At 29.5% G+C, this 26,358-nt stretch overlaps 1 protein-coding gene across 1 annotated transcript; it reads left to right on the forward strand.

Moving 5' to 3' along the window:
• The first annotated feature begins 16,918 nt into the window (after nt 1–16,918).
• Nucleotides 16,919–19,669, forward strand: LOC145950251 (uncharacterized). The gene is made up of 6 exons (XM_083061317.1): nt 16,919–17,237; nt 17,385–17,486; nt 17,656–17,997; nt 18,070–18,744; nt 18,819–19,114; nt 19,214–19,669. Exons 1-6 carry the CDS (start codon nt 16,919–16,921, stop codon nt 19,667–19,669), a joined length of 2,190 nt encoding a protein of 729 aa, XP_082917443.1.
• Nucleotides 19,670–26,358: the final 6,689 nt, after the last annotated feature.

Raw genomic sequence — 26,358 nt, forward strand, 5'->3', positions numbered from 1 at the left:
TATGAATATCTTACTAACCTCTCATGAGGCTATTCTCATCCCTAATATATATCATTCACGTTACTTGTAACAAAATGTTTTACTGGTCAATGAGAATCGTTTTATTGTTGGAAATATTACGATGTCATTAATGAAGATTAAATTTATTTATTTTTATATTTTTTCTGTGAATATTGTTTATGCAATATTTTTGATAATTAAGAACTAATTAATAGACAATCAAGAACTAATTTAATTTATACTTAAAAATAAATTTTGTTAATCAAATATTACTTTTACATTGATAGGAATAGATGATGAAACCATCAAGTAGGGATGGCAACGGGGCGGGTTTGGTACGGGTTTCATAATATCCGTCCCCATCCTCGCGAGTTCAACCCATCCCCGTTCTCGTCCCCGTCCCCATCCCCGTCGGGTATAGATTTTCATCCCCATCCCCATCCTCGTCAGGTATCGAGTATACCCGTACCCGTCAATTTTATTTTATTTTTTTATTTTTGTAAAAAATATGATATTTTTAAATTATTTTTTTTATTATATTATATTTATAATTAGGTTATTTCTTTATCTCATATTATAATAAGTAATCACACATAAAAAAATATTAAATTTTTTTAATATAATTAAATTGAAAGTGAATATTAAATTAAAAATGAGAACGGGGACGGGTACGAGACGGGTAAGTACATATCCGTACCCGTACCCGTACTCGATTTAATATATCGGGTTTTACCCGTACCCGTACCCGTACCTGGTCTGTGACACCCTTTATCCCAACATTAATACACAATAAATGTAAATAATAATTTTTTTTTCCTTTTGAGTAAATAAATTCTTTCATAGTTATCAACATATTTTATAGATAAAAAAATTGTCTCAAATATCATAAGGTAGAAGATTCACATTCGTAACTCATAAATCATAACAAGTCAACATATAAGTATCAAAACTCAAGAAATCATATAAAGGAAAATATATATTAATTCCAGCAAAGGTGGCAGTGCCTCCTAGTTAGGAGTTAATTTATAACTTTCAAATCATGTAATAAAAATAATATGACAAAGATGTACATTTTGGTATTTTCTCAAGAACGTTCAAAATTACAAAAGAAGAGAAAATTAAAGCTTTTTAAAATAATAATATCCAAAATAAGCCTAATTATGTCCGATGTCACATCCTATTAGAGCATACCCAACTAAAACCTTAAGCCTCATCACCAACATCCTCATGATGCTAATCACCTGCAACATAATTTAAGCATATACAAAAACAACAAGGGAGTGAGAAACATCTCACTCAGTTTTAGGTGAAGAAATAAAGGTTAGATAGCACACACGCACAACAAATATAAGTCACATGTAAACAATACACATAAATAATCAATATCACATATATACTCATTTATCATGCTATGATGTCATGGACTCGACTCATAAATGTATGCATGTGGCGTCATAAGGAAGTTTCACATATCATCACTGGTGACCCTAAGGCACACCTGGTTACATCACTGGTGACCCTAAGGTAAACCTTGTTAGCTTGTTACATCATTGGTGACCCTAAGGTACACCTTGTTAGCATCATTGGTGACCCTAAGGTACACCTTGTTAGCATGTTACATCACTGGTGACCCTAAGGTACACCTTGTTAGCATCACTGGTATGCGACCTCAGTGGCACACCTGGAGTAATATATGCATATGATGCATGTCATACGGTCATTATTTCATTGACTCAACGTTTGACTTATTACAGAATTTCATTTAGTACATCATGTCATCATTTTTCATATTCTTATAATCACAGCTTGTCTCAATAGTCCATTCTTAGGTCTCATGTCATTTGTTCATATTTCACATGGTCATGTCATTTGTTCATATTTCACATGGTCATGTCATAAATACTCCTCATAAGGTACGCACAGGAATCCACAAAGAACATTCTTATTCATATTAAAACTTATTTATTTTTAACATTAATGACATAATCATTTATTATTTCCAACAAAAAACAAAGTAGAGCAAACAGAAAATAAAACAGAACAACGGCAAGGGATTGGGGGCCAATCCGACAATCAAACTATCCAAAAATTATCCCCACACCCCCGAGCGAGGTTTCTCACTCCCCCCTTACCTGGATAAGCAGGAGTTGAAACTTGGGCAGGACCTCCTCCTCTAGATTCTCTTTTTCTTTCCCTCTCTTTCTTTCTTTCTCTCTCGCGCTCTCTTTCTTTCTTTCTTTCTTTCTGTCTCTTTCTCTCTCTCTAAGATTTTCACCTTCTCACTAAGTTATAAATTTTTCACCCCTGCCCCTATTTATAGGCATCCTGGTGTACTTGGAACGGCCCGAACTGAAATCGGAACGGCCCGTTCCGGAGCCTTCAAATATATGCAAATTTTTCAACTGGAACGACCCGTTCTAAAATCAGAACGGACCGTTTCCAAAAAGCAGAACGGCTCGTTCTAAAATCAGAACGGCCCGTTCTGGGGTCCATGTTTACACTGATTGACTATTATTGGAACGTCCAGTTTCTAACTAAACTTTTTAGGTGTTTTTAGAATTCCGGAACGGCCTGTTTCCCTTTAGGAACGACCCGTTCTGGAGAAATCAAAATAGGCCTCTTTTTTATTCTGGAATGGCCCGTTCCACTTTTGGAACGGCCCGTTCTGCTGCTTCAAAAATAGTATATATCCTTTGTGTGGAACGGCCCGTTCCACTTTTGGAATAGCCCGTTCCGGCATAAAAAAAATCAGAATGTTATAAAAATTTTCACAAACAATTTAAATTATTAAAAACCTGTACAATATTTTATAAAAAAACCCCTTTTAATTAACTAAAACAACTATAATAAAACAATCTTCATAAACATAAAAATAAATAATAATTAATATTGCATTAGTAAAAATTCGGGGTGTTACACGGTCAAACGGGGTATTCCCCGTCAAAGTTGGGACGGGTTCAAGTATTATCCGCGGGTACGGGTATATTTGTCATCCCTACCATCAAGAGATATAATTGCATACATCTATTTTAACTCCCTAACTATTAGACTAACTTATTAATTCAATATTCTCATTTAATAACACTATTTTTTTATATCTTTTTATTTAAAAGTTATGTTGTTGCGTTGTAACATTTCTCAAGTCAATGTAACTTATTTTTCTTATTGTAGGTCTGTTTGAATATAAGTTAAAAAAGAATTAAGAGTTTTTCTATTAAAAAATATTATAAACTTATTTTTAGTATAGAAACTTAAAAAAAATGTTTATAAACTTATATCAAAACAAACTTTATATCTTTCTCATTAACATATTACACTTGTTTGATTTTCAACTAAATGAAATTACTATGATAAAAGAATATTATATAGACTAAAACTTAAAATAAAATTATGAAGATTAAAAATTAAAAATTTTAAAACATTAAAATAAAGGATTTAATTATAATATATTAACAACTTTAATTTTTTTTTTATACTTATTCAATCATAATTTGTCATATAATTGAAAATTATTAATTTTGTAAATAATCTTTTTCTAAAACTATTTCTAAGGTGATGTTTAATTAATTAACTTTATTTTACATTGCAAACATATTAAAATCAGAAGTAAAATAAAAATAAATTATAAAATTAAAAATAAATTTGAGCCTTGTTTCTATTATGACATTTATAGTCGACAAAAAAAAAAAGATCACCTTCATTCAATACTTAATAACAATCTTCTAAGAAAATCAATGTTATCTATTTAGGGGGGTGTATTGGTTTAGGATTTCGTAGGATTTTAAAAGACTTTTTTTGAGTAAAAAAGTCCATTGGTATTCAATCAAGATTTTATGTTACTTAAAAACAATCCAGTGGTATTCAATCTGGATTTTTAGGATTTTTTAAAGAGTCCATTAAAATCCACTGGTATTCATTTGAGATTTTTTACAACTTAAAAACAATCCATTGGTATTCAAAAATTTAAGGATTTTAAAGGATTGTTGTGTGAGAGGGATTTTGAAAGACTTTCTAGTGTTATCTATAAATACCAGATTCATAAAACAATCTCATCCAAACCCATCGGATTTTGAAGGATTGTTTGAAATGATTTCTCAAGTGTTTTAAGAATTTTCAAGTGTTTTAAGAATTTTCATCCCTTGAATTTGTTACTCTTATCCCTCCTCCTTTTATGACTCAACAATTATTTTATTTTTTTTACTATGAATTTTTCTTTTTTATTTTTATATTATGAAATTAAGATTTTTTATATTTTAAAAAAAGAAAATTAACATAAGACATTGCAATATCTAATTTTTTAGGGTTTCGGATTTATGCCTTCATTAACTTATTTTTTAAAAAAGAAAATATTGTTAAAATATTTGTTAGAATAATTTATATTTATAAATATCGTTAAAAATTATCATATATATATATATATATATATATATATATTCTCTATATCTAAATACTTCTGTTTATATAAAAAAAATTATATATCTAAATATTTTTTCAGTATCGAATATACTAATTTTTTTATATAAAAAATTATCTTATGTTTCTATATTTTCGTTTTTACATTTTTTTTTATAATAACTGAGGTATTTGATCCATTTGGATAGCAAAAATATATTCGATCTTGTATGATGGTGTGCTTCTAAAAATAATAATATAATTTTATTGATTTTGTCTATTATCCGTAATTATTTATATAACTATTTTTTAACATATATTGTTTTAGTAATTCAAATGAGAGATTCACAAGGAAATAATAAAGAAAAATGAAAAGAGAAAGAAAACTATGAAGCTTGGATTAAGGATGATTCCGATGAATTGTTACAATTGATAGTGGATGCTATAAAAAGAGGATAGAATATTATAGAGAATTATTATTATTATTTATCTAGACATTATTTTTTTTATTTATTATTTTTATCTTTGACTCTTTTTAAATTTGAATGTATAATTTTTTTTAAATCTTATCAAATGTCAAAACTCCACAAAATCCCACAGAATCCATTAAAATCCTAATTTAAAAGTCTTGCAGAATCCATTAAAATCCTGATTTTAAGTCTGGTAGAATCTTGCAAAATCTTAAAAGTCATGAAAATCCTGCAAAGTCTTTTAAAATCCGCAGGATTTTTTTAAACTAAAAAAGTCCTTTAAAAAGAATGTATTCTTTTAATTAATAATATGATTATAAAAATATGTATCATTTAAAAAAAAAACTCTTAAATCTATGTTATTTCATTTTTTTTTATTTCTAGCCCAAAATATAAGACATATAATAACCTAATATATTATATGTGTATTTGTTAAAAATTGGATACCTTCGTTTCTCCTAAATGAGCTCTTAAATCTTTCAAGTTGAACAAATATTTATAAAAACATTTTGATGCTAAAGTAAATACATAATTTAAGTGCAAGAGTTTAGGGAAAGGCTATTACGCATTTATACCTTATAGTTTTTTTCTTCCTTTTATTAGGTCAAAGACGTTATCTTTATTAGTGAATAACTATGAATGATGTTGACTATAGTGGAATATTTGAAAAAGTTTACATATAAATTAATTATAACTAGCATTTGAGAAATTAACTAACATTTGAAAAAGTTAACATAACATTCTTATCTTTTTACATCCCTTTTATATTTTAGCTAAGAGCCATGCATGTTGCATTCTTCATTGTAGTTCACTTTAGTTAAGCACTGAACGCTTATAGAGGCTCTCATGCTTCTAAGTTTTTTTTAAGTTAAAAATTAAAGTTATAATATATATTTTAAACGTTGTATCGTAAACTTTTTTAGTTATACCAATATTAACTTTATAAAATTAATGTTATATTTTTAATGATAAAATTAATTTTTAATATAATTTTATATAACAATATTTGTATAAATATGATTTATTATATATTTTTGCTCACCAATTTTCTAATTTAATTTTTCTCTTTCACTCTTTGTCTTTCAAAATTTCTTCTTGAACCAATTTTATCTATTCTCAAATATCTATTTGATTTGTTTTACTTAATAGAATCAAAACAAAATCAATTCAATTAATCCCTATTTTAATTTCATATCAAATTTTCAATCTGCCATTAATTCAATTTCTCAAAATTCTTCACATTTATCACACTCACAAAATAACACAAATATGAACAATTTTTAATTTCCACATTTTTGTTTTCATATGGATATCTCATGTTTCAATTACCACCGATTAACCCCACAGTGGATCATGTCACTTCAGTGGGTACTGGTGAAGGTTAATCTTGTGAAAGACATTTAGAAACACCATGAGTTTGCATTTGAATCTCAAGTTCTACTATTTTCAACTCAAATTGGATTGGATAATAATACTTTCAATGAAAAAGAGAAAGAAGAGTCAACTCGTAAATAACAAAGGTCAAGGTTCAACATGGAGGAAGATAAGCTTCTCATCCAATCATGGTTAAATATATTGAAGGATCCAATTGTGGGGGTAAACCAAAAAGAATGTTCCTTTAGGTCAAGGATTAAAGAAAATTACAATGAGTATTGTGGTCACTTGCAATCAAGGAAAACAACACAACTGAAATGTTGATGATAAAAGTTGAATAAAATTATTCAAAAAATTGTAGGATGTTACAAACAAGCTTCTAATCATCTTCTAATCCAGAAACACCACCAACGAGTGAATATAACCCAACTTCATCTTTTATGGTTCGTCCAATGGGGACAAAAATGGAAAAGAGAAAGAGAAAATCATTCTCAAAGGAAACAATTGACCTTAATGTAATGTAAGAATTAACATGTGTCAAGCATGAAGACAATGAGTTAAAAAAGAAATAGTTGAGTAGAGGGACAGATCCACTTGTTGGAGAGTGGGGGCACTTGCCCCCACTACTATTTGACACATACATAATTTTTTATTTAAAAAATAATATTTAAAAAAAAATTATATTTTAATAAAATAAATATATATGTTTAAATTATCATATGTATAAAATATAGATTCAGAGAAAATGTTTATTTATTTGATGTCTATCAAACTTTTAAAGGAGATTAATTCTCTTTTGTGATAAAGAATACTTTTTAATAATGAATCAATTTTTTTAAAAAAGTTTAATTATAATATATATATATATATATATATATATATATATATATATATATATTAATACTCATATATATAATGTGATAGATTAAAAAAACAATTTTTGATAAAATAAAATTTGTAGTATGTATTTTTACCTTTTGTGTTTTCTATTTATTGTATATGTTGATTAAAAAAATCAAAATAGTAAAATTGTATATGTTGATTAAAAAAAATCAAAATAAGAAAAATCGAAAGATTTATATGTTTCATTTAGAATTATTATTATAAAATATATTTTAAAATAAATTATCACCTAAAAATATATATTAGATATTAAAAACATGTTTATATCATAAATAAATTAAACTTGATTTTTATAAAATTTAACATATTTATTTTTATATTTTGAATAGTATTAAATTATTATAAAATAGGTCTTTAGGATTATACCCAAACATTTAAAAGATGTCTGATAGATAAATAAGTCATACTTAAGATATATATTTTTAAAGAAAGATAGGTTCAAACCTACTAAATTATAATAAAATCTAGTCTAACCTAATTTATTTTCATCTTTAATTGTAATCCTAGATATAAAAACTTGTAAAAAATAATTATAATATATATTTATGTCTATAAAAGTTATAATAAAATTTTTAATACTACAATATATAAATAAATATTGCCCCCACTATCTAAAATTTCTAGATCCGTCACTGGTTGAGTATGAAAGATAAAAAACTTGAGTATGAAATTATCTTTAAAGATACATCTTCTGTGATAGTTTCACAATTACAATATCATGAAATGTTGTGCAAGAAAATAAAATAAAAATATGGACTTGAGTGAGGACTTAGTTAAAATAAGTGCTAGTTAATGTAATAGTGTTGTTTATGTCTAAAATATGTCTTTATTAATGTAATGTTTTTTTTTTATAAAGTTATCAACGTAATGTTTTTATTTATATTTAAAAAAAATTTCATTATTAATGTAATATTTTTGTCAATATTTAAAATTTCTCATTATTAAAGTAGTCATTAATCAAACTAGCCATTGAAAACTAGTTATTACTTAAACAAGTCTATCTTTATATAAGATTTTTCACACCTTTCAATTATGCAAACAAGTCTCGTCTCGTGTTTAAATTCTCTTAACATTGACATTTTACAGTGTTCCTTCAAATGGGATCCAATGATTCATCTTATGAAGAGGATCTTAAGGATGAAATTATTGAAGAACTATACACAAGGTTGGTAATGGAGAGGTAACAAATAGCTATGTAACAACCCGCCAGGTCTCACACTGTCTATAGTATTCAGATACAAGTATAAAATAAAATCTCACTACTAAACAATTATATATATAATGAGAATACACAACTAAAAAGTCTCATAATATATATAACTGAAAGTAGGGAATAATACCCTATACAACAACTAGGTAGTCAAAAGCTACCAATCAACTAAATACAACGTCAGCTCTCCTCCTGAGTCCCAACCAAAAAGAAGCTCACCCAGTCTAGCAGAGTACCTAATCCTGATCTGCTCGCATACCATGGTATGGTCATCACGGTCCCAACCACATAGGAAAAACATGCTAGTGTAAGCTCACAACAATAATCATTAAAAAAATAACATCATATAATAAACAACAATAGAACTCCACTTTCAACTTGCAACTTAAAGCAACACAACATCTACAACAATAGATATACAATATCATCTACTAGCAACAACATTTTCAAAACGTAACATTTTATTCAAATTGGCCGCTTGTAATCGGTATAGCTCGGCCTGGCCCTTATACCGTGGTCGCTTCATACACGTGTGCCTCGACCTTGCACACACACAGGACCAACCAAGTCCTAGAGGAGAACAACACATCATCCACTCCAAGGGACAACTTTCCAAGGAGGGTTTTTAAACAAATTGGGCTCTCAGAGCACCACAACTATCTCAATCCGCACAATGGGATGAGCAACTTTGAAAACTTCTCCTCTAGTCCTAGTGATCAATAACTCATCACAACACAATCACATAGTATTTATCACAATAGCTCAACTATTAACTCATTCATACAATATTATATACAACTTGAATGCAACAATCCATGCAACATCAACTAATACGTCGTCACGCATATACAACTAGGAGATCTCCAACAATTGAGGTTGAGCAGTCTAGGTGACATAAACCCTACCGAATCTAGCGTTTGACCTATCTCAATCAGGTCAGGTATAAGACATCGTTAGGAACTCCGAAGAGAACCAGGTATAGACAACAATAGGCGATTACCCAGGTGTGCCACTTAGACTCGGAGGTCCAGTACTATTGTCAAGACAGAAGGGTTTGGGTATGAGCCTACCACAGCCTTGGCTAGCATCACCAATCCACGTATGGAGTTAGCCCACCCACTGTCTTCCAAGTACCATACACCCTCTAGTACCTAATCAAAGACTACATCTCTAACTAGATACCTTACTTAAATTGGTCATTCAACCATGACATAGATCGACTACTTCCATGTTGCCCACACAGTACTAAGGGATTCAACTTTAAATCAACTTTCAACTTATCACCTTAGTACTATGTATCTCAACATAGGACATATATCTTCACCATATGTCCCCAACTTTTCAACTTTATAACAATAGACAGTTTTACAACTTTACGATAATAGACAACTTTACAACTTTACAACTATAGGCATCATAAAAACTTTACAACTATAAACATCTTTATAACAATAAGCAACTATAGTCATCAATCTCAACTTTAACAGCTTTAAGGCAACTTTCAACTTTACAACAATAGGCATCTTTATACTACTTAATTAAACAACTAGAACAACTATAGTCATTACAATATCTACTTAATGCAACTTAACAACTTTAAACAACTTTACAACAATAATCTACTTCAACTTATACATCTCGAATTATTAATAATTCAATGATAGACAACATGTAAACAACTTAGTTTCATCAACCACACAACCTATAAACAACTTAAGCCAACAACTACTCAACTCATCTTCATCAGGCAACTTAACAACTTTACAACCTTATAAACAACTTCAACAATATACAACATATTCAACACAAATTACAAATCAATCAACATATTTAAAGTTCATCTATCATGCCAACTTACACAATGTAAACAACATAAATCAACTTAAGCACCCAACAACTCAACCATTTCAACAAAAAAAAAAAAAACACAATGCATAAAGCTTCCCTAACCTGAATATTGGCTCCAAATAGCCAAGAATTCGGGAATAAGAAAAACTTTCCCCCGAGCTCGACTCCCGAACTTCACTCCTTCAAAATCAAGCTTCTTAGCGAACTAGAGTCCTTCTCTCTAAACTTCTCTCCCTCTTTTTTTCCCTTTCTCTCCCTCCTTAACGCCTATTTATAGAGGTCAGGAGTGGCCAGAACGGTCCGTTTCGAATCTGGAACGGTCCATTCTGGGCTCCTTCATCATGTGTAAAATTCACGTCTAGAACGACCTATTCTGAAATCAGAACGGCCCGTTCTGGAGTTGAATTTAACTCACAACAACCACGTTTGGAACGGCCCATTCCAATCTAGGATTTATAAGCCAATTTAGTAATTTGGGAACGGCCGATTCTAGGCTACTAAATCACCCATCGCCTTCTGAAATACTTACTATGTTACAAACTACATGTAGGCGAAGACAAGCTCATTGAAACCACGTGAGCAAGGTAGAGACCCTCTTATTGAAACTACGCTCGACACCATGAAGGCATGCTTGGTGTGATAATGAGTTCTACACCTAACAAACTTACGAATTGGTCCTCCCATCACTTAAAAACTAGGAAATCAACTTGCAAACCAACAATCCATATATATACATCATTTGCAACTCATTTCTGACAAGAATTCCAATATTCAACAACCATTTGGATCAATCATCAAGAATCACCTCAAACATGCTTTATAACACAACCATCCCACCATTTTCACTATTTCCACTTTCCAATAATAAAAACAATCATCAAGACAATTCAAGTGGAAAACAATATGTACACCCTGAAATCAACCAAGATTAGTCTAGCTTCCTTTACTTCAACTTCAAGAAAAATAGATGAAGAAGAGGAAGAAAGTGTTCCCCAAGTTTCAAGCTCCGAGAAGCTTTACACAACACCACAGTCTTGATTCTTAGCCAGAGAAGCTTTACACAATGTAACAGCCCAAGCAACCCGCATGAGGATATTGTCCGCTTTGGCCCACGGCCGCACGGTTTTGCTCTTGGCGATGACACGCATGCCACCCCAAAAGGCCTCCTCACAAGGAAGGTATCCACACCCATATATATGGCATGCTTCGTTCGCCTTCCTAACCGATGTGGGACTATATCCACCCCCCCTCAAGGGAGTCCAGCGCCCTCGCTGGCACACCGATCCGGGCCCCGGCTCTGATACCAATGTAACAGCCCAAGCAACCCGCATGAGGATATTGTCCGCTTTGGCCCACGGCCTCACGGTTTTGCTCTTGGCGATGACACGCATGCCACCCCAAAAGGCCTCCTCACAAGGAAGGTATCCACACCCATATATATGGCATGCTTCGTTCGCCTTCCTAACCGATGTGGGACTATATTGAGGAGGCCTTTTGGGGTGGCATGCGTGTCATCGCCAAGAGCAAAACCGTGCGGCCGTGGGCCAAAGCGGACAATATCCTCATGCGGGTTGCTTGGGCTGTTACATTGGTATCAGAGCCGGGACCCGGGCCGGTGTGCCAGCGAGGGCGCTGGACTCCCTTGAGGGGGGTGGATATAGTCCCACATCGGTTAGGAAGGCGAACGAAGCATGCCATATATATGGGTGTGGATACCTTCCTTGTGAGGAGGCCTTTTGGGGTGGCATGCGTGTCATCGCCAAGAGCAAAACCGTGAGGCCGTGGGCCAAAGCGGACAATATCCTCATGCGGGTTGCTTGGGCTGTTACACACAACACCACAGTCTTGATTCTTAGCCAAGAGCTTTGAATCTCTTCACATATTCGAGGAGCCTAGATAGGAAGAAAGAAGACTTTAGAATTTCATAGTGTCTCTCACTACCTTCTCTCTAAGGTTTCTTTAAAAAATGAGTTTATGAGACTCAAGTTTCAAACAAAAACTTATATACTTCTCCCCTTAAAATAAAAATGAATCTCTATCCAATTTTTTTATTATTTATAAAACACCTAAAGACTCTTAAGAATTTTCTTAACTCTCAGAACCTCTAAACATCACACCTCAAAACAATTCAACACATAGTCATTATTAAAAAATAATAATTAACAAAAACTTAGTATTATATTTTCTCCTTAAAACTATTAAAAAAAACAATAATGAAAGTTATTTTCATGATGAGTAGATGACATCATGTTCTAATATACTAATCAATAGTTAGAGTCAGGAATTTGTTAACTTATTATTACAATTACCTGCTATTTTAATATATATGTAAAGATAACACTAATGCTTTAATATATGTGTAGAGATAACACAAATGCATGTATCAAAATACTAGTATAAATTATGAAGCAATGCATAATATGAGAGGCTAGATCTCCTCCAACTTCCTTAATTAACATTTGTCTCCACCGAAATCTGGATCATCCGTTATACCATATTTTATCCTCTCTAGTTAATTGTATAATTACAAATTAAGGAATGTAGTTAGAGTCTGAGAAAAAAGTTAAAATTTTATTTTAGTTAGATATTTTTATAACCATGTTCATAATATATATATATATATATATATATATATATATATATATATATATATAAAGTAACAGGAAAAAAATATGAAAAAGAAAATAATGACGTCAAGCCGGATCATGTTAGGTCATTCCAAAATCCAAAGTATATATGTAAACCGGAATGTTTACTTAGATATGCATCCATATTTGTAATCTTTTATAAGTAATTAATTATCTAGATTCAAACTCAAATACATTTTATTTGTTGGTAATTCTTGAAAAAAAAATGTTTAATTGGTTACTACACACTTTTGATTTTTTACCCACGATGTGTTGATACAAGTTTGTGATTAATTTTTTTGTAATGAATTTATCTTAAAACAAACAAGTAAAAGTATCTAATTTTAAATTATACAATATTTATGAATTATGATACATTTAAAATTAAATTATAAGAATATTTTTATTAGCAACTCTTATGGTAGTTTACCTTCATTCTAGAAATAAGCTCAAAGCTTCTCAAGATGGCTTTAAGCGTTCATAAATTGTCGATATGTCACATTAATAATTAATTAATAAGATTAGATGATTAATTAATAATATGACCAAACAAGTAAATTTTTAAAAGTTAAATGACAAAATATGTAATTTTAAAAATTATATAACAAAATTCACAAAATCATTAAATATGTGTCAAAATTTACAAAATTCTAAGCCACCGGATCAACTAAGTCATAGAGGAGAACAACACAACGACTACTCCAAGGGACAACTTCCCAAGGAGGGTTTTTCAACAAATTGGGCTCTCAGAGCACCACAACTATCTCAATCCACACAATGGGATGAGCAACTTCGAAAACATCTCCCCTAATCCTAGTCATCAACAACTTATTATCACAGCTTAATCAGCTTACAAATCAACAACACAGATCAACTCAACAACTTACACAACACACAACTTTTCAACTCATCATCTCAATCAACTTTCAACTTGAACAACACAATCAACTCATAACTTTAACAACACAGTTTATCAACACAACAACTCATCAACACTATTTAACAACACATTTTAACCACACAACATCTCATTTCAACTTTAAACAACACAATCAACTCAACAGCTTAATAGCTCAACTCATAATTTACAACTCAATTGTCCTAAGATAATATCTTTTCAACACATGGCACACCATACAACTTTTTAGCAACATACAACTCTCCTCTAACAACTTGACAACACAGTCTAATAATAACATCTCATCATACTTCACAACATAAACATGTCCACACATATAGCAACCTTATCAACTTAATTTCAACTAATTTCAACAATATCGTAGATCAACACAACTTGTAAACAACTTCACAACTTAACTACAACATGCATCTCCAATAACATCATTAATAAATATTTAATCATATATTAGCAACACACAATATTTTCATCACATAACACAACTCATACTAATCAACCTAAGTACCCAAAGGAGTTCCCAACTCACGTATAACCAACAACTTTACAATCTAGCTTCCCTTACCTGAAGATTGGCTCAGAATAGCCAAGAAGCGGAATTCCCTTTCCGAAGCTCAACCCGAAACTTCAATCCACCCAAAGCAAGCTTCCTAGTCCAAAGTCCTCTCTAAAACTTCTCTCTAAAAACCTTTATTTCTCTTCAACCACCCAACTCTATTTATAGACATTCAGGAGTGGCCAGAACGGCTAGTTCCAAATTCGGAACGACCCGTTCTGCACCCCTTCATCATGTGTAAAAATCACATGCAGAACGACCCGTACTCCCCTCCAGAACGCCCCGTACTCCCTCCAGAACGGCCCGTTCTCAACTATATTTTATAGGACAATTCAGTAGTTTGGAACGGCCCGTCCCAGTTTGGGAACGACCCGTTCTAGGTTACTGAATCACCCATACTGGACTTTTGGACCTTCTAAAATAACTTGCTATGTTACAAATTATCTATCGTCTTATGTTTTATGTTATTTTGTTTAGTGAAGTGTGTAAGATCTTGAAAGTCTATGTAATGTGTGTTTTTATCCTTTGATGAATGAAAGATTTTATTTTCTTCTGATATCTGAGTTTAACCAACATGTTCCTACATTTGAAATATTTATTTGGTCAAATACAATGTATTGTGGAATGTGGATTTAGGGAGAAAGACTTGCATGTAGAAGATACTTTTTTGATTAATAAATAAAATTAGAGGTATTAAAAACCTTTAGGAAAACTAGTAAAAGCTAAAATGTGTCAAACCGAATAAAAAATTCGATTGACTTGAAATTTTCATGTCATGCTTCACAAAAAAATTCGTAGCTTGATGAGCTTCACGGAGAACATGGGTTCATAAGACATAGAAGTCATATTAATAAAATGGCTAGAACATGGTATGTTGTTTATGAATTGTGTAATGCATAATAGTATGGTCTTGTTTACTAGCTTTTCTACAATATAGTTAAAGAAAAACGAAACATGATAAAGGAATTTAATTAATCAAGAAAAATGTGTGACACTCAATAACATTTTTTTTCTAATATTTTTTTTATTAGTAGTTGAAAATCACAAATTTTAATAGATTTTATCTTAGAAAGTCATTAAATGAGATGTAATACCCACAAAATTTAATATTTTCAATAGATTTAAGACAACAATAAATACAATATTAGAGATAATGTTGCTAATATTGCTCAATTAACCAAAGATCCCAAGTTCTTATGTTTTACTAGACATATTTAGGTCTTTACATCTAAAGAACGGACCATGGTTAAAAAAAAAAAAGTTTTATGGTAAGTAAGTTATACTAATTGTGGTTCCTGAGGTTAGTTGGGTTGTACGCCTTTGTTCAACATTCTTTCTTATTTGTGTTTCATTTATTAAGGTTTCAAATTGGAGTTTTTGACCAAAGTAGGGTCGTTGACCAAGTTATTTACCTAAATGGGGCTGTTTTGAATTTATTTACGCCTTTGGGGCTGTTTTCAACGGTGTCGCTATGGCCCATAGCGACACCAATGCCACGTGGTTTTTTTTTTTTTGGCGGAGGGATGGCTGGAATGAGCCACAACAGTGTCGCTATGGGCTGGACCAACACAGTTTGTGAGCCAACAAAGATGGTGTAGCCCATAGCGACACCATTTTAGAAAAAAAACAAAAAAAAAACTGAAATAATTTAAATGTAACCTTAAAATAATCAACTGAGTATACTTATTATATATTTATAAAAAAAAAAAATTATTTCAAAACGTAATTTTAAAAAATAGATTTAATTATTTATATAAGTGGCGCTGTGGCCTATAGCGACACAGAGTCGCTGTGGCCCACAGCGCCACTAATTAATTTTTTTTTTTTATAGTTATTAACTTATTTTGTTTGGAAATTTGTTTAATTTATATTTAGCACTTAAATATTAATTTGTAATTAAAAAGTTTATTTTTCTGTAATTTATATTGTTTTTGTATATATATTTTTTGTCCTTTTAAATAATTTTGAATAGGCGCTGTGGCCTACAGCGACTGTTAGTGTCGCTGTGGTAATTAAATTTTTTTTTTTTTAGTTATTAACTTATTTTGTTTGGAAATTTGTTTAATTTATATTTAGCACTTAAATATTAATTTGTAATTAAAAAGTTTATTTTTCTGTAATTTATATTGTTTTTGTATATATATTTTTTGTCCTTTTAAATAATTTTAAATAGGCGCTGTGGCCTACAGCGACTGTTAGTGTCGCTGTGGCCCACAGCGCCAGTAATTTTTTTTTTTTAGCTATTAACTTATTTTGTTTGGAATTTTGTTTAATTTATATTTAGCACTTAAATATTAATTTGTAATTATAAAGTTTATTTTTCAGTAATTTATATTGTTTTTGTATATATATTTTTGTCCTTTTAAATAATTTTAAATAGGCGCTGTGGCCTACAGCGACTCTAGGAGTCGCTGTAGGCCACAGCGACAATATCACTATATATACCCCCCCTAGCTACGTTTTTTTCACAGTTGAAATCATATACTTATTAGTTACGTTTTGGTTGATTTAAATCTCTGAGCTAGTTACGTTTGTTTCTGATTCAGTGAGTATAATTTTGTTTTTTTTAAGATATAAATTGTAGGTATTTGCACTAATTAATTTTTTGTTGTTGCAGATATTATGGATCAAATGATTGCTTATATTTACACTGGAAAGATGTATGAGGGTGCTGAAGGTGTAACATTTGATGGACCAAAAAAAGGAATGTATATTAAACGAGGTATCACTTTGGATATATTAAAGAGAAGGATTCACAACAAATTTAATCTTAACTCAAATCAAGTGATATTACCTGTAAGTTACAGATTTTTAGTTTCACAAGGTGATAACAACATATATTCTTTATTGGAATTGAGTGACGATGATGATGTACAATGCATGATAGAAGCATTTCAGAGCCAGAATGTGATGCCAATAATGGAATTATATGCTGAAATAGGTATGCAAGAATCTTCTACTTTTTCATTAGAAAATTTGTCAATTTAACGATCACCTTTGATCACAAGAGATGAAGATGAAGATGACGATGAAGATGAAGACTATCATGTTTCATCATCATATGAAAGCATTGATGAATCGAATGAAGATGAAATTGATAATTGTGAACCATCTGATGATGAGGTGCAGCCGGATGTTCTTGTTAATAGTCCAATGGTTGAACCAATTTCAATGTATCCACCTACTGAAGGTAACATCGGAAAATTAAATTTGTCAATAATTTGTTATTTGTTTAAAATAAATTGTTGAAATTGATTTTATGGAAATTAATAAATTCATAATTATTAAAATAGGTGGAAGTCAATTTTGGGGTAATTTACCCCACTACACTAACATCAATTGGAATCATCCCGATGAAGAAGATATCCCAGGGATGGATGTCGGTAGTACTTGGTCAATTGGGCAAGATTTATATGTGGGGTTGGAGTTTGAGAATAAAGATGCAGTTAAAAATGCAGTCAAGCAAAATGCAATGAGAATGCATCAAAGTTTTTATGTGGTTGAGTCGAAAAAGACTAAGTGGGTTGTTAGATGTCCAAATGCACATGATGGATGTGGATGGTACATGAGAGCTATTGAGTCAAAGAGATCTGATAAGTGGACAGTGACTCAGTGGGGTGGACGCCATACGTGTTTGAACATGTCTTTGTCCCAAGATCATGCTAAGTTAGATTCTGAGTTAATTGCAACATTCATACAAGGTAAGTTCTGCAAAGTTTATCGTTTATATTAATAATAATTTCTGTTAGTGTTTACTAATATTTAATATGTAGGAATGGTTAACCAAGATCCATCAATCAAGATTAGCCTTATCCAAGAGAGAATAACATCTCAAACTGGGTTTAAAATATCTTATAGAAAGGCTTGGATGGCGAAACAAAAAGCAATTGTTAACGTTTTTGGAGATTGGGAAGAATCGTATGCTTATTTACCTCGATGGCTGCAATACATGAAAGAAATTGCTCCAGGGTCATTTTATGATCTGTGTCATGATGAGTTTTTTGTTGGTAATTGTTGTCATCGTGGTTACCGTCAATTTCACAGATTATTCTGGACATTCAAGCCTTGTTGTGATGCCTTTAATTTTTGTAAACCGTTGATACAAGTTGATGGAACTCATCTATATGGCAAGTATCGAGGTACATTGCTCATTGCTACAACTCAAGATGGTAATAACAACGTTCTTCCTCTTGCATTTGCTGTTGTTGAAGGAGAAACATTACTTGCGTGGTCGTGGTTCTTGTCTCATTTGCGGTTACATGTTACAAACAAAGAAGGGATATGTTTAATATCTGATCGACATCGTAGCATTAAATCAGTCATTGACAATGAGGCAATTGGTTGGAGACCGCCAAATGCATATCACAAGTACTGCATTAGGCACATTGCAAGTAATTTTAATACTCGATTCAAGGATGTGAAACTTAAACAAAAGCTTGTGAAGTTAGGTACGTATTGTTATTTTAAAATTTTTAATCATTTGTAAATATTTTATTGTGCATTATTTATAATTTGTATGCAGGGTATACACCGTGTAAGCACATTTTTGATCGCAATTTGCAAAAGTTTTGTGAATCTAACCCTAATGTTCAAAGGTGGATAGGAGCTATATCAAAAGACAAATGGAGTATGGCATATGATGCAAATGGTCGAAGATATGGTCACATGACAACAAATTTGTCTGAATGTGTTAACAAGGTGTTAAAGGATTGTAGAAATCTCCCTATCACTGCATTAGTTCGGTCGACGTATACCAGGTGCGCTGAGTATTTTAGTAATCGTGGTAGTCGTGCTTTAGCCGATGTTTCATCTGGGAAGGTCTTCGTTTCAAAGTTGGTTGAAGCTTTACAAAAAAATTAAGAAGAGGCTTGTTCCCACCAAGTTTGTAGATACGACATTGAATCTTCAAAATTTGAGGTTCAAGAGGCATTTGATCCAATAACACAAACAGGAGGGAAGAAATGGGTAGTAAATTTAAAGGAACGATACTGTCAATGTGGAAAGTTTACAGCATTTCATTATCCTTGTTCTCATGTTATAGCTGCATGTGGTGTTGTTAGCATTGATTACTACCAGTTTATAGATCCTGTTTATACCAGTGATTATGTTTTAAAAGCCTACTCTGGTCCGTGGGAACCAATCGAAAATGAAGACTTAATCCCTCCGAGTAATGAGGATTGGATACTTGTCCCAGATCCAACATCAGTGCGCGGGAAAGGGAGACCGAAATCCACAAGAATTAGAAACGAAATGGATTGGGTTGAGAGCTCACAACGACGACCAAAATGTAGCATATGCAAACAAGAGGGTCACAACAGGCGCAATTGTCCATCTAAGTCTAATAATCAGTCGATAAGTTTTGAAGATGTTTAGAATTTGTTTAACATATTGTAATTAGTAATGTGTATTCATGATGGTCATTGTATAACATAATGTAATTACTATTGTCTATCGATAATTATACAAAATCTACTCATCATCGTCTTCCTCATCTTCCTGATGATGATGCCCTCTATCAGTAGCAGGAGTTAGAATACACCATCGTCGTCTTTCCCTTGCAGCCCTTGAGGATTTCTTCGAACACCTCTTTGTTCTGGCGGTGATGGGTGATGACTAGCCTCCGCAGAAAATTATGGACGCAAATCAACACCTGCAACGTCATATTTGACACAAATTATTAATATTGATATAATTATAAGAAGAAAAGAATAACAAAATAATAAAATATGAGTAGACCTGATGTATAAGTACGACTGATATAATCATGATCATACGGAATATGAAAAGGTGCTTCCTGACTCGATTGTGTGGCATGCTGTGGCATACTTGGCTGTGGAGTCATTAAAGGGGAATGTCCAAAAATATGATCCATCATTTCTGATGACATAGTTGGTTCCGGTGATGAGTCTAAACCAAGTGACTCACAGATATGTGTAGTAGTCATCGGAACTGATGTCTCAAAACCTGGAGGGCGAGGTGGAGTGTACCAATATGTGTATTGGGACTGCGATGGATAAGTGGGCTCCTGAGAAGGAATATAATATAACCCTGCTGCTCTGTCTGGCACTGTAGGGTACATCTGATCCATCGCCTCAACTGGCGTTCTTCGTCTAGGTAACCCTCCAGCCTCCCTTGACTGGGCAGGAACATTGAAAGTCCCCACGTCATATGAACCAGGGGGAAGGGGTGCTTCCTCAGCTGGCTCAACGAATCTAGCCCTATAGTCATCAGATATCGATAATAATCGATTAGTCTGCTCTGTGACTGCTTCCATAGAAAACTCTGGGCTGCCATGAGGAGATGTCAAGTATGCCAAGCATTCAGTTACGTCTCCCTACATATACAAGACATAAAAAAATTAGTTTACCACTTTATAATTTAACAAAATATTATATTAAAATATGAGTTGTAATATGTACATATCACAATCGAGTCTTTAACTTCATCAGGATCAATGTACATTCCCCTTTCTGCGATACCACCTCATGTATTCAGAATTTGGACCTAATAGTCCAACCTGTGGAGAAGTAGGTGCAAAGTGGTATGCATATCGATTGGCCCAGTGCTCAAGTGCTGGACTTAATATTGTAGTCCAATCGTCATCAGTCTTTCCCCGCAGCGTCAACGCATGCACATGAGCAGGAAGACCAACAATCATACCAACATCTTGGAGAGTAATTGTGCATTCTCCAAAAGGCATATGAAATGTGTGTGTTTCTGGTCTCCATCGTTCTACCAGAGCAGTTAATAAACCAGGACTCATTTTGATATAACTCAACCGAGCAATCCATCCAAATCCAGCCTGGTCTATTAACGGAACTATTTGATGTGGAATTCCGTCAATTCCATTACGTGTTGGAGCAGCACGTCGTGCTAATAATCTCCTATCTTCTTCTCTATTCCAAACATGTTGTGAAACATGTATGGATTGCAATGACAATAAATCATCCTCAACGGGTCCACAACTCACACGCATAGATGTAGAAGATGATGCCATCTATAACAAAATTTAACACCACATTATTTCATCCATTATATATATAAATTCAAAAATTATATATCTATTTTTAAAATAAATATAAATTACATAAAAACATTTAATTCAATTTAAAATTTAAATAATTTTTAATTAAATTATATTTTAATAACATGAAATTAAAATAAATGAATTCAAATTTTAAATATCAATTTAAATTTTAAATAATTTTTAATTAAATTAATTTTAAATTAGACGTTATTAAATTATATGAATTTATAATTTAAATTAATTTATTTTCTAAATAAATATAATTTAAACAGAATTAAAATAAATGAATTGAAATTTTAAATAACATTATTTTTTAAATAAATATAACTTACACAGAAATAATTTAATTCAATTTAAAATTTAAATAATTTTTTATTAAATACAATTTAAATATATAACTTACACAGAAATAATTTAATTCAATTTTAAATAACATTATTTTTTAAATAAATATAACTTACACAGAAATATTTTAATTTATTTTCATAATAAATAAATAATTTAAACAGAATTAGAATAAATGAATTCAAATTTTAAATATCATTTTTTTTAATAAATATAAGTTACACACAAATAAATCAATTCAAAATTTAAATATCTTTATTTTTAAAATAAATATAACTTACACAGAAATAATTTAATTTAATTTACAATTTAAATAAATATTTTTTATTTAAATTTAAATAACACGTTATTAACTTAAATTAATTTTTATTTTAAATTAAATTCTTTTCTGCAAAAATATAAATTAAACAAAATTCAAATAAATCAATTCAAAATTTAAATATATTTATATTTAAAATAAATATAATTTACACAGAAATAATTTAATTCAATTTAAAATTTAATTAATTTTTTTAATTAAAATTTAATAACACGTTATTAAATTTAATTAATTTTTATTTTAAATTAAATTCTTTTCTACAAAAATATAAATTAAACAGAATTCAAATAAATCAATTCAAAATTAAAATATCTTTATTTTTAAAATAAATATAACTTACACAGAAATAATTTAATTCTATTTAATATTCAAATAAATTTTTTTAATTAAATTTAAATAAGACGTTATTAAACAGAAAATAATTACACAAAATAAATATAAAAAATTCTAACTAAATTACAGTAACTATGTCAAATGACGTAGCCTACAGCGACTTTCAAATAATTACACAAAAAAAATATAAATAATTCTAACTAAAATTACAGTAACTATAAAAATTAATTAATTTAAATAAATTCTAAATTAAAGAAAATAATAAACATTAAAATACCTGAAAGCTTCAATAAATCTAGAACTCTAGAGAAATTCACAAAATAAAAATTACCCTGAAATAAAATTTAAAATATCTAAACGTTAAACAAAATTTAAAAGTAAGTAAATAATTTTTAAATAAATTAAACAGATAAATAAAAAAAAAAAATTTACCTGGGAGACTCGTCTGGAAAGCAAATTGAGAGGGGGGACCATCTGAGGGTAAAAACCCTTATATAGGCAGTTTTTTTTTTTTTACTGTATAAAGCCACATGTCAAATTACTACTGGTTAAATCAGCAGTAATTTGACACGTGGCCACTGTAATAAATTTCTCAACCACCACCTGTGTCGCTGTGGCCTACAGCGCCACAGTGTCGCTGTAGGCCACAGCGCCACATTTTTTTTTTTATAAAATTATTCAAAAAGTAGTTTTTTATCAACTTTTAATTTATTTACGCATTTCATAAAAATATATATTTATATATTTAGCTATTTCTGATTTTTCTTTATTTTATACATTTTTAATTTTCTATTTACGTTTTTTAATTTTTAAAATATGTGTCGCTGTGGCCTACAGCGCCCCTGTGTCGCTGTAGGCCACAGCGCCACATTTTTTTTTTTTTAAATTATTCAAAAAGTTTTTTTTTATCAACTTTTATTTTATTTACGCATATCATAAAAATATATATATATATATATATATATATATTTAGCTATTTCTGTTTTTTTTAAATTAATAAATAAATTCTTTTTTATCACATTTTAATTATTATAAATATTTTTTTTTAAAACTGGCGCTGTACATTCTGTTTCTTTTTTTTTTTTTTTTAAATTATAACTTCTTTTTTTTATTTATCACATTTTAATTATTAAAATTAATTTTTTATAAACTAGCGCTGTGGCCTACAGCGCCACTAGTTTTCTATTTTTTTAAAAAAATTATTAAATAATTTGTTTTTTATGACATTTTAATTTATAAAAATAATTATTTTTTTATATATGTGGCGCTTTAGGCTGTAGGTTTTGTTTCCTTTTTTTTTTTTTAAATTATAACTTGTTTTTTTTTATCACATTTTAATTATTAAAATTAATTTTTTATTAACTGGCGCTGTGGCCTACAGCGCCACTATATTTCTATTTTTTTTAAAAAAAATTGTTAAATAATTTATTTTTTATCACATTTTAATTATTAAAAATAATTGTTTTTTTATACATGTGGCGTTGTGGCCTACAACGCCACTATATTTCTATTTTTTAAAAAAAATTATTAAATAATTTGTTTTTTATCACATTTTAATTATTAAAAATAATTGTTTTTTTATATATGTGGCGCTTTAGGCTACAGCGACTTTATTGAAGTTGTTTTGTGGCGCTATAGGCTGTAGCGACACTATTAATATGGCTTTCATGGCTTTCCTGAAGTGTAAAAAAGGCCACGTGGCATTGGTGTCGCTATGGCCTATAACGACACCGTTGAAAACAGCCCCAAAGGCGTAAATAAATTCAAAACAGCCCCATTTAGGTAAATAACTTGGTCAACAACCCTACTTTGGTCAAAAAGCCTTCAAATTGAGATTCTTTATTATTGTTTCAATGATTACAAGTTTTTAACTTCTCTCTCTCTCTTTCTTTTTTTTTCTTTTTTTTCTCTTTTCTATTTTCAATTTGAAATCACAATTTTTTTTAATAAAAAATATTAGGTGTAAAATTGACCTCCATTTATATAACAATGTCTGTAAGATGGTTTAAGATTCAGGTGGCAACATTGATTAAGTTCATCAATGGTCACATCACCGATTAACAGTGTTGAATTAACTACGGGAACTAAAAACACTAATTCTAAAATAATAATAAAAAATCAATTTAATTGCATCTTTTTATACTCATGCTTTATAGTTTTGCGAATTTTGTTACTTAATTTTAAAAATCACACGTTTTTTCATCAAAATTTTAAAATTTTACATATTTTATTGTTTTTTTAGTTAACTTTCTAACATTATTAATTAAGTTAATTATTGATATAACATATTAATTATTTATGTAAATTAATAACATGACATACAGATAATTATGTAATATAATATGTTATGTTCAATAATCCAATATATTGCAAAAAAAAATTTAATGATGTGTTTGGTTGCAAGGAAAGAAATATGTGAAAAATAGAGTGGAGAGAAATAGAGAAAGAAAAAATAAGTAAGTAAAAAAAATTGTATGTTTGATTTAAGAGAAATATAGTAGAAAAAAAAATATAAACAAGTAATAAATAAGATATATAAAAAAGAAAAGAGAGAAATAAGTAAATAAGTAAGTAAAAAAGAGAGAAATAGATAAATAAATAAAAAATTAAAATGAAGTTTTGATTAATTTTTATTTTAATCATTTAAATCAAAAAATTATATAAGTAAATAAATAATTATAAAATAAAATTTTTTTATACTAAAATTTAAGTAAAACAATAAGTAAATAAATTTAAAGTATATAAATAATTCAAAAAATCGTATAAAAGCTTTGACTTTTAATTGGTTAACGAAAATATATAATCCATTGAACGTTTAGGCTTTTCATAATCAGTGATTTTGAAGCAAAAATTACTCGATTAAAACTTTCATTCAATGAATTAAATAATTTATTTTTAACGTATTTAGTATAGGAAAAATATTTAATTGATTGAGAGATACATTTTAATCGAATCGGACATTCTAATGTACCCATTATAATATTTAATAAATGAGATTGCTCAATTTAGTGTATATATAATTTTTTTTAAAATTTTATCTTTAAATTTTTAATTAATTAAAAATAATATTAAAAATTAATTATTCTTACAAAAATAAGATTCAAATTCAAGATTTTTAGATTTAAAAACTAAGTATAATATTAATTAATCTATCAAATATTAGTAATTTTTAAATTAATTTATAAAATAGAGACAAAATATTTTGATTCTACTAATATATGTAATGGATTTTAGAGCTGCTTTTGTTTTTTTTTTTTTCTTTTTAAATATGTAAACATTTGATTTAAAATTATTTGATTTGTAAGACTTTTATCTTTTCATTTCAATTTTTTTTTAAATTCTTTATATATATATATATATATATATATATATATTAGGATTATAATAACATCGGTGTAACTTTTACTAAATATTACACCGTTTAATAAATTTATATTAAATGTGAATTTTGTAAATTCGGACGTTAAATTGAAAGTTCTTTACTTTTAGATTGAAAGTTCTTTACTTCTTTATATATATATGATTTAAAAGTAAAGAACTTTCAATCTAACAGTTGAATTTATAAAATTCACATTTAATATAAAATTATAGAGTGATGTAATACTTAGTAAAAATTATACCGATATCGTTTGAATCCTCATATATATATATATATGTGTATGAAATGTTTGGATTTGGTAAAGATATTTTTGATATATTATGAATCATGATGAATTGAGATTTTTCACACTTATGTGCAAATTATAAGGAGCAAGTTAAATAAAAATTTCATAAAATCTCACTTTACTTTAGCAAATAAAATTTTACTATATTTTTTTTCAAAGTTATTTCGATTTCTATAAAACAATCCAAAACACTTGGGCTAACATTTGGTGAGAAAAAAAAAATAAGTTCACTATTTAAATTATCAATTTGTCAATAATATATCACTTAATATAAATAAGAAAAAAAAATAAAAGAAAAAAGAATCCATACTTTACATCATTTTTATTAATTTTAAAAAAATTGATTGTACCATAACATTCCGGTGTATAAAAG

The sequence above is a fragment of the Cajanus cajan genome, chromosome 8, assembly GCF_000230855.2.
Source record: "Cajanus cajan strain Asha chromosome 8, NIPB_CcT2T_4, whole genome shotgun sequence".
Lineage (NCBI taxonomy): Eukaryota > Viridiplantae > Streptophyta > Magnoliopsida > Fabales > Fabaceae > Cajanus > Cajanus cajan.